Source organism: Scomber scombrus, chromosome 18 (assembly GCF_963691925.1).
Source record: "Scomber scombrus chromosome 18, fScoSco1.1, whole genome shotgun sequence".
Taxonomy (NCBI): domain Eukaryota; kingdom Metazoa; phylum Chordata; class Actinopteri; order Scombriformes; family Scombridae; genus Scomber; species Scomber scombrus.
Genome location: NC_084987.1, coordinates 13,323,430 through 13,336,530, shown reverse-complemented (window position 1 = coordinate 13,336,530; position 13,101 = coordinate 13,323,430). Strand labels below are relative to the sequence as shown.

Here is a 13,101-nt window from a genome sequence, read left to right as displayed (position 1 = left end):
ACACTGCCAACTTGTCACTTACACATCACATCACGCGCTACCCCACAGTACGCGCCTAGTCACTAGAAAAAGCTATCAGACTTCAATAGTAAGCCACTTTCGGTACAATTGCAAAAAAGATGTCACAGGATTTTTTTTTCTGTTTTCTTTTTCTGTATTTCTATAAACAATGGAAGGTAATCTACCTAATAATAAAAACCAAGAACTCAACATTAGACAAAGTTTTCTACACCTTAACAATTCAAACAGTAAAGCTTGTGTAAAGATTTTCTTTTGGAAATATCTGACGGCCCTGTAATTACAAAAAATGCAATATATATCTTTTAAACAAAACAACTCCAACATATTTTTCTCTATGAGCAAAAATTATGTTTCAAAATGTTTGTGGATTACACTGTCCCCTCAAAACACGAGGATATTACTGTAATAACATTCAGGTTTTCAGATATTGTAGAAGAATCTTGTCATATTGGAATGGCACTCAGCTCTGGAACAATATCATTAAGAACAGCTGATCATTTTTAAACATTTCCACTTACCATAAATATGCAAGACCTCTTTGTATTTTCAGTGCATACATATATTATTGCATCTACCAGTCATATTGATAATGACAAGTTCATTAAAGCCTGTCACAGATGCATAAACAGAAATGAATGCTAGATTTGGGAGCATTATTTCATGCTTATATTCTTGACAGGCGACCAACAAAATCACAAATTGGACTAATTTACTAGTTTTGGGTTAGTCAGGCTGTTTTAAAGACATCTGTCGCATCCATGCCAAGAGTTTGTGACCATGTGTTATTTACCCTCATATCAGTCAGTGCATAATAACAAGCAAAGGGGTTCAATGTGGGATAAGTGCTGGCTCTTTCTTTTCTTGTTCTCGTGTGTATTATCTAATAGTTAGTTTACTGGTTGTGAGACTACAAACAAACCAATTCTTAGGACGGAAAATACTTAAGAGCTTAGTCTTAAAGAAAACAGACGCATCACATACAGTACCTTATCAGAAACCAACAACCTATTAACAGTCTGACTTGATGCCATGAACCATTAGTCTCAGTAATTAGAAAAAAAAACATTTATTCTATTCTATTTTAGCTACCCAATATTGCCATCTTGAATATCTGTTACCACAGCTGGCTTTTTAAATGAAATGTTTCAGTATTGCCAATGTGTCACCATTCTTTGATAACCAACTGTGATGTTTTAAATCACACAATTCGATTACCTGTGCCACCATGAAGCACAACATGTCTGTTGACAGGTACAGACTGCTGAGTTGTACTTCAAGAGTGAATTGGGGGAAGCGTATTGTTAGTGTTAGTGCCATGGGGTGAAACTGAGAATTTACACGGCCAATCCTGTGCCATGTTACAATGCACTGACTAGTTTAGTCTTGAAAATCGTCATCCCATCCTCTCTGCTACTACGACCTAGCCTCCGTTTTGGATTTGACGATGGTGATGACACTGGTGGCAGCTACTTTACCAGGGATGAGGGGCCCTATGACGGAGGACATAGGTCCCCTGGATGAGGTGACAGGGTTGCGGGCCACAGTCCTGGCAAAGCTCTGGAGGGCCTCGTACTTTGAACGCAGAGCGTCCAGCTCCACCTTCATGCTGGCATTCTCTGTGGCCAGCTTGTCCACTTCCTGTTGCAGCTGAGCCTTTTGCTTCTCCAGCTCCTCTTTCTGGGTGACACGCTTCACCCGGCAGCTGGCAGCGTAGCCCCGGTTCTTCAGGGTACGCCGTCGCTGCTTCAGCTGCAGGATTTCCTCCTTCGTCAGGCCCCGTAGATGCTGGTTCAGCTCCCGCACTGACATGGTCACCAGCTCGTCATCTGTCAGGCTGGTGCCATTTTCCCCTGGCTCCCGCTTCACCTGCGGATGTGGAGTTAGTTAGTGTGGATAAAATATGAACATGGCATACTTCACATCTGGACAAACTTAGTTCTGTGTCTACAAGTTATCTACCTTCAAGGCCTTGTTTCCCTTGTTTGTGGTAGTCATGCCACGAGAGCTGCGTCCACCTGTACTGTTGGTTGGTCTGTGAAAAGAAAAGCCACAAGAATATAAAAAAAAACACAAAAAAAAACAAACATAACACCAGAAAAAACTTAGGGGAGCTTTTAAAAGAAAAATTCCCATGAAATAGATAAGAATACATTTTCTAACATAGAAGATACTGCATGGCTAAGTACTTCAAATACAAAAAAATGGGTCAAAGGACTTTAGACTTCTTTGTAAGTGATACCAAGCCTATTCAGCGAGTGGCACCTGGTTTATTACTGCACCTGTCACTATGGACAAATTACTCAGTGGTATGCTTTTCCCCCCACTAACATAGATTGGGCTGATTAAGACCAGGCAATACAATCCAGTGGCAAGTGTTTCAAAGATCTCTCACTTGAATCCTGCACTGCATTTTAAAAAGGGGAGCAGCGAATCACAAGGAGCACGACATTTAGTTGGCTGGCAGCAATTCACGACCACAATTTCTTGGAAAACAAAACTCAAGAGAAGTCGCCTCTGTTAAGTGCCTCTCATAGCATAAACAGCAGAGGAGCTCAGCCTTTTTACTGTACACACACCCTCAGCTAAAATACACTCTCAAAAAAGGGACACAGGGCAGGCTTTCATCTACTGTATGAGCTATCCAGTCTAGACAGTCTAGATTTGGCTGGTCTGCAGCTATAATCCCATAAATCAATGCAAAAAGGATATGCTGTAACTACTGCAGAGCCTCAGCTACCATCCACAATAACAGGGCTGCAATGCAGTTTATTCTGTCATGTCAGTACTGAGGGAACACCAAGAGAACCTGTGCAGGCGAGAAATTTAACCTACTGGTGTTAAGACAGACAGAAGGTTGGGTGCCTTCCACCGTGTGAGCTTTGTCACAGGACACACACACACACACACACACACACACACACACACACACACACACACACACACACACACACACACACACACACACACACACACACACACACACACACACACACACACACACACACACACACACACACACACACACACACACACACACACACACACACACACACACACGGTTGTGGCCCTGGGTGCTTTACACTACACACAGTAAATGCTGTGTCAGCGACACAGGCACCCACCACAGTCAGCCCAGCCAGCACATTGCCTCGGTAAGCTGATTTACAGAGCCCAGTAGAGTGTGTTTGCACTGAGCACATAAACAAATGCATGTGGGCTTTTACAACTTTTTAGCATCAAAACACACGAAACAGAAGAAAAAAGAACTACTGTCAGTATGTGCATGTGTTTATAGCCTACACGCCCACTAAGATAGTCATCATGTATATGTATGATGTGTTCAGAGAAGCTCAGTGAGGGAAGGAGGGGGAAAAAAAGAAAGAAGAAACAGAAGAGTCGTAGCTCTGAAGTGCACTAAGATGGCCAGGATATTACCATGGCAACAAAAGGGTGCTACAGGTGGACTGGTCACCTGAGCCAAACAGGGAGAGACAGACGCTTGTTAAAAATGACCTGAATACGACACTATCACACAGGCTGGGGGACATAACATGAGGTCAGATTGTGACTTGCATTCTTGATGCTTTCACTTAAAAAAAGTCCTCTGGCTCCTCATAAAACTGCAATGTTTCTCTATGCTGCAGATGCCCGTATAAAAAACGCCTTTCACGTTCTGTGGAGGACTTTTTAAATGTGATACTTTCATCCCTGTTGGGTTGGCTATGAATAGCTGACTGATAGTAACACCTACCTTTCACTGGCCTTTGTGGTGATTCATTTCCAGTAAGCATTTGGACCACAGATGCAAAACATAATGGGATAATGGTCTGCCTGATGAAGCACAGATAATGGACAAATAGACAGGAAAGTACTCTACTAATAGCTACTGCGATCAGAGTAGGAGAAAAAAAAGGGCTGCTTCTTCCAAATTTCATGGAAGCCTATCATTTTCCCCTCAGCAGCCTAGACCCAACATTGTTCATAAACCAGTTGGAATCTTGAAAATGCAGGGAGAGATGGCACATTATCCAGGTTGAGGAAGCGTATTCTGTCACACAGCTGTGTGTAGGGTAACATAGTAGGCATGGCTTGGCACAATGAAAGCTCACCATATGACACTGTGGAAGGACTGCGCTCAGGCTGCAACCCTCCAGCACAGGCTGCTGCCAACAGACGGCTACCAATGACAGGGCATGGCAGCACAACACAGACAAGGTCCAATGCACAGCTGCTCCCTTCCACTACCAGGCATGTCATACCTCACAGAGACAAAGAGGCATGCTCACACAGACACACAAAGAGGCGAGGAAAAGAAAAACACACCTATAATTTCACACAAAAAATGTGACGGGGAAATTTTAGACTTCCTGCGCAGATTTGATTACAATTGAATACCCTTGCGTTTGACAAGTTCACTCTGTTCACAGTCGTAACTGAGGACACCAACCAACTGTCTTTCTTGCATGCATCTAATACTTATTATTACACTGTATTTCAAGTCTTTTGTGTATGCCCGGGGAGAAAACTGTGGCATGGAGCACAGGGGCAGCGGAGGTAGGGAGCAAGCGCGGGGGACACAGACGACTTTTGTAGGTGCTTGCTGAATTTTTATGAATTGCCTGGAAGAACGCTGACAAATCAGAGCTGATTGTGGAGGAGAGACATCACACCCACAGGAAATAGAAAACGCTGAGTGTGGTCACCCGGAGAAAGGGAAGGAGGGGATGGTGAGAGAGACAGACGGAAAGAAAGAGCGAGAGGGAAAGAGAGGGCGAGAAGAAAAGAAAGAAAGAAAGAAAGAAAGAAAGGAGAGAGCAAGAGAGTGAGAGAGCAAACCGCCTTGTTAAAAATGCACACTCAACACATTTAGAGGAGCTTGAGAAGAACAGGTTGAGGGAGAAAAAAAAATACTGATCTCAGCAAGGACCAAAACCAAGGTGCCAATTAGGAAGTTGTGAAGTTGAACTAACACGACGAGAGCAACCCAGCCAACCTTCAAAAGCTGTCTGTGTTCATCTAAATCTATAGAGAGCAGTTCGCAAAGGTGGGGTTGGCTTAGGTTAATGCTTGGGGGGGGTTGGACTCTGGTGGGATAAATGCTGATGTGACATGATAGGTCAGGCCTTGAGCCCATGTCATGCTTTAATGATCTCATCCCCTCCACAAGATCCCTCCAGGGGGGCTGCCAAGGATGGACACCACTAGCTGGGGGACCCTTTGTTGAGGGGGAACCGAGGCTACAGCATCCACACACACTGGATCCCCTGATGAATATTTATCACTGTCGTCGACTGCCTAAGGTGGGGGTGGGAGACGGGGGTTAGGGGGTGGCAGGCTGAATAAAGATGCTCAGGAGGTGATTCTTCAAGGATACATCCAAAGCTCTTCCATCAACGGCTATGTCAAAATGGCGGTGGGCTGGTGGTGGGGGCGGCGAGGGGGGATTTCTGGTACTGGAGGTGGCACGCATGGTGGTTCAGGGCTGCAGGGAGAGCCAGCTCCACTTGACAGCAGTGTAACAAGATTATCAGGACCATAAGAGCAAACAAAAACCCCAGCAACCTGCCTCAGAATCCAGATTACGACAGCGCCTGCTCTCTGAATACTAAACATGGCTGGGGAGGGCTTCACTGAGACATGAGAGTGGATTGCATATCACGTAATAAAATCACACGCACATGTATCCACACAGAGGCAGATTACCAAAACCACACAAGCACATATAAAATTTAACTTGTCATGATCAATTCTTGAAAAGAAGCGTCCGAGTACTTGGCATCGGCAGCTTGCTAATGAAGTGAATAAAACTAGACAGTGGAGGTGCATGCTGATGAAAGACTGTTTTCAGGAAAGCTCAGGCAGCATCCAAACAATAGCAACTCAGTTCTGTGAAACTAGCAGCTGAATAACATCTCACACCAAACAATGCAATTCATTCCAAAAGAGAAGACACACAGTGTGGCTCATTTTGCTCGCATGCCTCCTTGAAATTTCTTTACTCTGCTGTGACCAGTCCAGACTTGTAAAGAGGGTCTGTGCAGCCACAAGGAGAAACATGGGGGCTGTAGCCCTAAAGTAAACTAGCGCTAAGATGATGGAGTGGTTTAGCTTCCATTTCAACTCATTGTCTCTCCAAAAACCTGCACATGTTAGAAGATTAACACAACACAAAAGAAGAGACCTGGATGTGAAGCCAGTATGATCACCTATTCAGTTTCCCTGATCAATAATGAATGAGGCTTGTAGCCTCTCGCTCCATTATCATGGACTTTCCACAGGAAATAGAAGATTGATGAGCATGAAGATACTGAAAAGCACATGATGAGATAAGTGTGTGAAAAACAAAAAATGTCAGCACTTTCCCCATTACGCTTTGCCTCATTAATTTGTACTTTGTACTTATTTGTTGTCTTGTCCAATCCCTTTTCTCAGAGTTGAGATGCTTAATGCAGCCTGCCAACGTTTTCATCCTGTACGCCATAAATATCTATTCTCAACATTTCATGCTTGATCAGAGCCACTACTTTTATTCCCTCCCTTCCAATTCTGAGTTGAAATGATCGCCTCGATATTCAGATCTAATCATTCCTCCCTTCAGCTGAGTGAAGTCAATTATCAAGCAAGCTGCATGCGTTGGGCGCCATTTAACTGCAAATTAAAAATCAGACTCCTCTGATAGCTCTGGAAGAGTTACTGGAAGACTGGTGTAAACTTGTGTATAGAGACAACAGTGTGCAAGTGTGTGTGTGTGTGTGTGTGTGTGTGTGTGTGTGTGTGTGTGTGTGTGTGTGTGTGTGTGTGTGTGTGTGTGTGTGTGTGTGTGTGTGTGTGTGTGTAAGAAAGGTATGATGGGAAGAGGGGAGGGAAGCTATTAACTACTAAGTATTCAGAGCGTGAAATAAGAGTGACAAAAAGAGGGAGAGGGGAAATCATTCAGCAGCTTTCAGAGGGAAATGCGATATGCTTGTAGTAGAGGGGAAATACTAAGCCAATACTTTTGACCAGAGGAGGTTTAGGGCAACGCCAAAACAGCAGCTAATCAAAATCTTATACCAGCCTTTGGAAACACTGACCCTTAGAATAAATACAATGTGACTATAACTAAAGGGTTAAATGGTTGTTAGTAACAGTCTGTATATCTTCCTGATATTGCTCTGGTCTGCAGGAGTAGTCGTGCTGAATGAACAGACGGATGTTTAAAACTACATTCAACAGAAAAGCGCTTTAATCAAGGTTAATGGAAATCAGTAGAGGAAAAAAAAGATCTCACGGGGGAAGCTGAGGTTGATATTTCATCCAAGAATTTTGTAACTCTTGACATGTGTCCTTTTATCCACTTAAATTAAGGTTTGAAAGAGGGGGAATATATTGCCACCTGCTGCATAATACAGCAAAAGAGAAAGTTCTCTCTGCTTATTTATCAGCTCTTAGGTAAAATTTGCTCTGGTAGACTATACTTATTTCTTATTCTTCAAGGCATTGCATTTTTTAAGACCACAATAGATGGTAACACATAACGTCCTTGACCTTTTGAATACTTGCAATGTTTCATTTAGAGAAATGTATTTAAAGATTCTACCAGTCAACATAAAGACATGTTCTACAATTATTGGAGTGGCATTCTCATTTTAAGTGGTAAAATGCTAAATAAGTACAATGACTCTTAACTAAGATTAGAACTGCCTTTCAGAATTTAATCCAATAGATTTTAGCTTGTTATTCTTCATTCACTGAATATGGTAATTCTAAGACTTTTATGCTTGTTAAAAGATTGGCAATACTGCCAAGACATCTGCTGATTTAAAAAAAAAAAAAAAAAAGTGATATTAATCTAAAGTGTGACGTATTTATGAATACAATAAATATTAAAACAATCTGTAATGTGTAGTCTTCTGGTGCACAATTTTCCTAATTTTTCAAAAATAAATGTGATCCTTTCCCCCTACAGGTTTACAGACATGAATGTAACACTGTCTATTTCAGAACATAACGCACTATGATAGACTCTGGCTCTATAAAAGTCACATTTGAAAGCTAGTAGGTTATAGCATGCAGAGGAGCATGTGGCACATTTATGTCTGGAATCTGCATCCAGTTCATGTGGTTTAAAGAGAAAACATGAATCATCACCCTCAAGGAATTTAAGATTTTCTTAAGTCACTGATAATGTGAGGCTTATTAAAAGGGACTTGGGTTAGAGACTGGTTTGCATTAGCTAATGTTTCAATACAGAATCTATTTCCAAGCTCAGGAGCTGCTGTTTACTGTTGGAGCTGCTCTGTTAGTACAGGCAAGAGAAGAGACTTCATTGGCCTTCCACTGAATCTGCCTGGAGGACTTGATTAAACAGGAAGAGAATAGCTCTTGATACTTCGGCCTTGCACTGGCAGAGGAAGTAAGGGTTGCAGGCAACCCACACACTGGCAAAATATCCAGGAGCTTTACTACTCTGGTTGCATACATATTAAATGCATTTTGCATTGACCTTACAGCTACAACACAGCATTTGTAGCACACAGGCTAAGCTAGAGCAGTTCAACACATTGTAATGTAATTAAGTGAAATTGTAGTGAAAAAATTCACATATTTGACTCTGGATTCTGTTAAACTGAAACACCACTCTGTGATAAGCCCATTAAATCAACAAAGCTAAGCAACATAACCACAGAAAAAAATAATTTATTATCACTTTGTTTCACAAAGCTCTTTGATTCAAATGCAGTCATTTAGCAAAGTTATTACCTGAAAGTAACAAAGATGCTAATTTCTATTAATAACACTGCCACCACTCAGTTCAAATTATGCCAAATGATTGATGATGTCTGCCTACAGGATATTTGAGGGAGCCTCACACTCAACATGATTATCCAAATAAATAAATAAATTACGTCACTCCAGAATACAGTTTGAATTCATAAGCATGCATTCACTTTAACTCAAGTCTACCTCTGCGGAACACTATCATCTATTTGGAGTTCTCAATGTCATTGTTTTCTCATTTCTTCAAATATTTTACATTGAATTAAAGCCTAAAGTACTCAAACAAATTACATACCTCAAGAGCGTACAAGAGGCCAAAAGATTTAGACAATTTTACAAGAGTAAGATCACAGGTTTGATCCCCACAGCAGCCAGGATTTCCATCCATCCTTGAGCAATATACTGAACACCCACCTGCTCACTCTGTGTACCACAGGAAGGAACGTCAGCTAAATAATAAATAACCGATTGACTGAATATAAAGGCAGTTTCTATTAGTTTTATTTTTTGTCACTTTGCTTTTGTAAATTGGGAATATTTTGCAAATAAATAACTCACATGTATAAAATTAGATTGTTGTCATACTGGTGCCAGGGAAATATTAATTGAGTGTGTACGCATACATACAACATACTCTGCACTCATTTGGGTAACACACCTTCATTTTACATTCCTCTACAAACAATCTTTGACCATTTTACCAATAACTTTTACAGGCAGCACTTAAGGCAGCCCAATGATCTGCATGAGCTCCTTTCCAATGTGGGTTATAGACTGCTTATCTTAGAACAAGGTCTTACTATCTTTAACCTCCTTAGAAAATTTTACACATATCTAGCAGCCCAAGTCAGATCAGAACATAGTGAAAACGGTCTAATTTTTTCACCTTTATCATAACTCAAAATAACAAATCTGCATCATTCATTAGTTTCAGTTTGACTTGGCTTTTTATACAAGTATGGGGACAGCTAAATCACTTTTCAATGTCAGTTTACCACTGATATGTGTCACACATAAATCAGCCAAGATAAAAGTAGGTTACATGAAAAACAGCAGCCGGCGAGAGGCTCTACATTTTATGCTCTCCATGTTCTGTCCGATATTGGTTCATCTAAGACATGAACACACACACACAGGGCGATAATGAACATGCCAAGTCTAACTCAAGTTCCAAACAGAAATTCATCAAACACACTTGCTACTCTGTCTGGATGAAAGTATTACTTTGAGAAGTGGAGCAGGCATATCGCAATGCTAAGCAATCATAATCCGCACTACACTTGCAAGAGGTTTCATCATCAACATTCCCTCCCTATTGCAAAAACGGGGGGGAAAAAAAACTATATTGATCTTTTTCTCCCTTGCTTCCAGGCATTCCCATTTCCCTGTGCAGCTTAAGCAGCACTTTTGTGGACAAATCCCACATTTGTGTTCCTTTCTGGAGGCTATTAATTGTCCTGAATAGGCGTAACTACTCCCAAGGCACAGCTGTGTTGGCCATACAGAGGTGTTGGTGGACAGACTGCACTCTATGCAGTGTAAAGTCTTGCCTCGTGTTTCATCAACCTTACATATTCTCTTCCACCCTCCATCGCCTGCCCATTCTGAGCAATGCCACTAGGTATGAGTTGTGCATTTGGTAACACCTCTATGGTATCCAGCCTTATTTTATCTTGGATACCTCAATGCAAGAGGCGATAAATCTCAGAGCTGATCTCCACCACTCCCTGTCTCCATGCGCACACCATTGCGAGCCCCATCGGGCTCTTATGGACCCTCATCTGTTCTTGTTACCTGCAGAAAAAGGCAGAGATGGGCATTACGCTTTATTGCAAAGCCGGGGCTTCTGATGTAGCGCTGGCCTGTCTGCTAAACACACTTCAATGCCCTGCTCGCATGAACAGAGATGATGAAATAAGTTGGATATCTGAGCAAGAATGGGCAACTTCTATCTGTTTAGCCCTGCCTATGTATGCTCAACAGTTTCCAAGGTGACTTTTCAAATTGCACAGAGATTCTCCATGGATAATTCATTACCTGCCCGCCATAAGCGTGCACTCTAATGGGCTGCAAATTTCATCATGTCACACACAGGGAAACAAGAGCATCTGCCAACCCAAAATAAGAGAAATGAAGTGTTAAACTGAATCAAATAATGTCATAAGCAAGCTGGCTCGCAGTCGCATTTAGAATACAATTTAATAACAAAAACAAAAAAGGCATTTACAGCATGTCACACACACACACCAAAATACATATATCCTAGACTTGCATTTTATTTCAAATACTACCTAATAAGATTTTTAACTTCCTATACCTTCCATAATTACACATGACCCAATTTAAACAACCACTCATTGCAGGACTCCATTATAGGCATAATATATTGCTTATCATGCATTTTTCTATAATGGATTTGACATCGCAGTTGACACCTAAGCACTTGGTCTAAATGTAGGCTACTCACACCTCGTTTGTTGATGTACATCATTGACAGCACTGCAATAAAATGCACATTCTCAGCTGAATGTAGATGAGGCTATTGATACATGCATGATGGTAATCACTTGATGCTCATGGCTTGATGACTGACTTGGACGACAGATGAGCACCATTTCGATCCATGTACTTAATAACGGCGGCTTAGTGATAAACATCGACCCTTATCCACCGAGCAGACCTTTGTCCGGTGGTGCCATATTTCGGGGTGGATTCTGAGGACGTCTAAATAGCCTACATCATTGTGATGATTCAGCATGATAAAAATACCGCTGTTTGTTTGTTGGCTCTGATAATAAAGACTGGTTAAAAGCCAAGGACGGCAGGTTTGATCTGCACTGCCATTGTTACAATTTAACCAGTGGTTAAATGAATTGTCACTTCAGGCAAACCAATTCAATACGAAACGATGATATGGAAGCATTTGCCTTAGGAAAAAATGATGAAAACCATGCATGCATTTGAAGCTGCACATAAAGCACAGCACGTTGCTCAGATTCAACAATCACATTCATCTCTGACAGGAATGTCATAAGAAAAAAATAATATATGAATATATAGATATACAATGCAACCAACCTGATCTCGCTAAACCCGCTGCCTCGGCTTGCTCTTGCTCCTTTTTCACAACGAGGTGATGAAGCAGCAGGTTTGAACAGCAAGAAAGCGCACGAGTTGACAAACCACCGAGAAGCGCTGTGACACAGTGGGCAAGAGACGCCAAACTAGTTATCCTAAAAGCAGCCTAGTTACACAGCTCGGACATGCCACGACTCCTGTCTGCAACCTCTCAACGCCTGCTTGTGAAAGTGGCAAACAACTCCCCCGCCTACAAAACAAGCAAGCGAGGAAATCCCCGTGCTCAGCCTTCCTTACTATAACTGTAGCAATACAGCACCATGAGCGCTTCCTCAACTAGGGAAAAAAATCATCTATTCACGCGCGAAACAACTGGCAGTCGCGCTACATCAAAACCCAAAATCTGAATGGCATATTTTTATCCGCAGCTCACGAGCGTGTACAAAAGATTAGCTGCCATCTCAGCATAGTAGGAGCCCGACGATTGTCATTTCACACCGACTACACTAAAGCATTTCCGGAAGTAGCTTTCACAATAGCAAAAACGCACATTCCCGACTAAATGGGATACTCTTCGTTTGAAAAACCAATTGTGGTGTAAATCCGGTTAACTTGACGCACACAGAGACATATCAGAGGCTAGGTGGCTAACGCGTGAAGCTAGCCGCGGCCAGCTTGTCAGGCATGCACACTCAGCATAACAACACCGACTCTGTTTAGTTTACGCACCCACCTGACTTAAAATGACTCTCTGTGAAGCTGTGGCTGTCAATGTCCTCTCCTCACACCAACACGCGGAGGAACAACCATGAGAGTCTCCGTAGTATTTATTTTATTACGCTGACAGAGGCTACAGCGCTGCTCTCCCAAATGCCAGCTCGTGCTCTCCTTGTTGATCCCTTTCTCTTGTATCGGAGCCAGACGTCATCGTGTTTGGTCACGTGCCTTCATTCATGAAGTAAAGAAACATTTTAACCAAAAATATATACTGCACCCCTTCTACATTTATCAGTGTTGGGAAGTAACTAGTTACATGTAACGGCGTTATGTAATTTAATTACAAAATAAATGTAACTGTTACAGTTACTGAGAAAAAATGTGTAATTAAATTAGTTACTGAAAATGTTGATTACAAAGGGGGTTACATCTGAAGTCAGACCTTTAAGATCTTGCTCAGGAGGAGGGTTTTTTCCTCATGTTTTAATATTCAACATGTAGCCTAACTGAATAGGCTACATACAA

At 41.8% G+C, this 13,101-nt stretch overlaps 1 protein-coding gene across 1 annotated transcript; it reads right to left on the bottom strand.

The window, feature by feature from the left end:
• Positions 1–798: 798 nt before the first annotated feature.
• On the bottom strand, positions 799–12,718 carry LOC133999775 (transcription factor MafG). Its single transcript, XM_062439081.1, has 3 exons — positions 12,593–12,718; positions 1,981–2,053; positions 799–1,887 (listed from the first exon to the last, which is right to left on the bottom strand). The coding sequence occupies exons 2-3, from the start codon at positions 2,014–2,016 to the stop codon at positions 1,435–1,437; spliced, it is 489 nt and encodes a 162-aa protein (XP_062295065.1). The 5' UTR covers positions 2,017–2,053; positions 12,593–12,718; the 3' UTR covers positions 799–1,434.
• Positions 12,719–13,101: the final 383 nt, after the last annotated feature.

Coding starts and splice junctions, on each gene's coding strand:
- LOC133999775 (XM_062439081.1), bottom strand. CDS start 2,016: ATGACTACCACAAACAAGGGAAACAAGGCCTTGAAG. Junction 1,888..1,980: donor AGGGAAACAAGGCCTTGAAG/GTAGATAACTTG, acceptor CCACATCCGCAG/GTGAAGCGGGAGCCAGGGGA.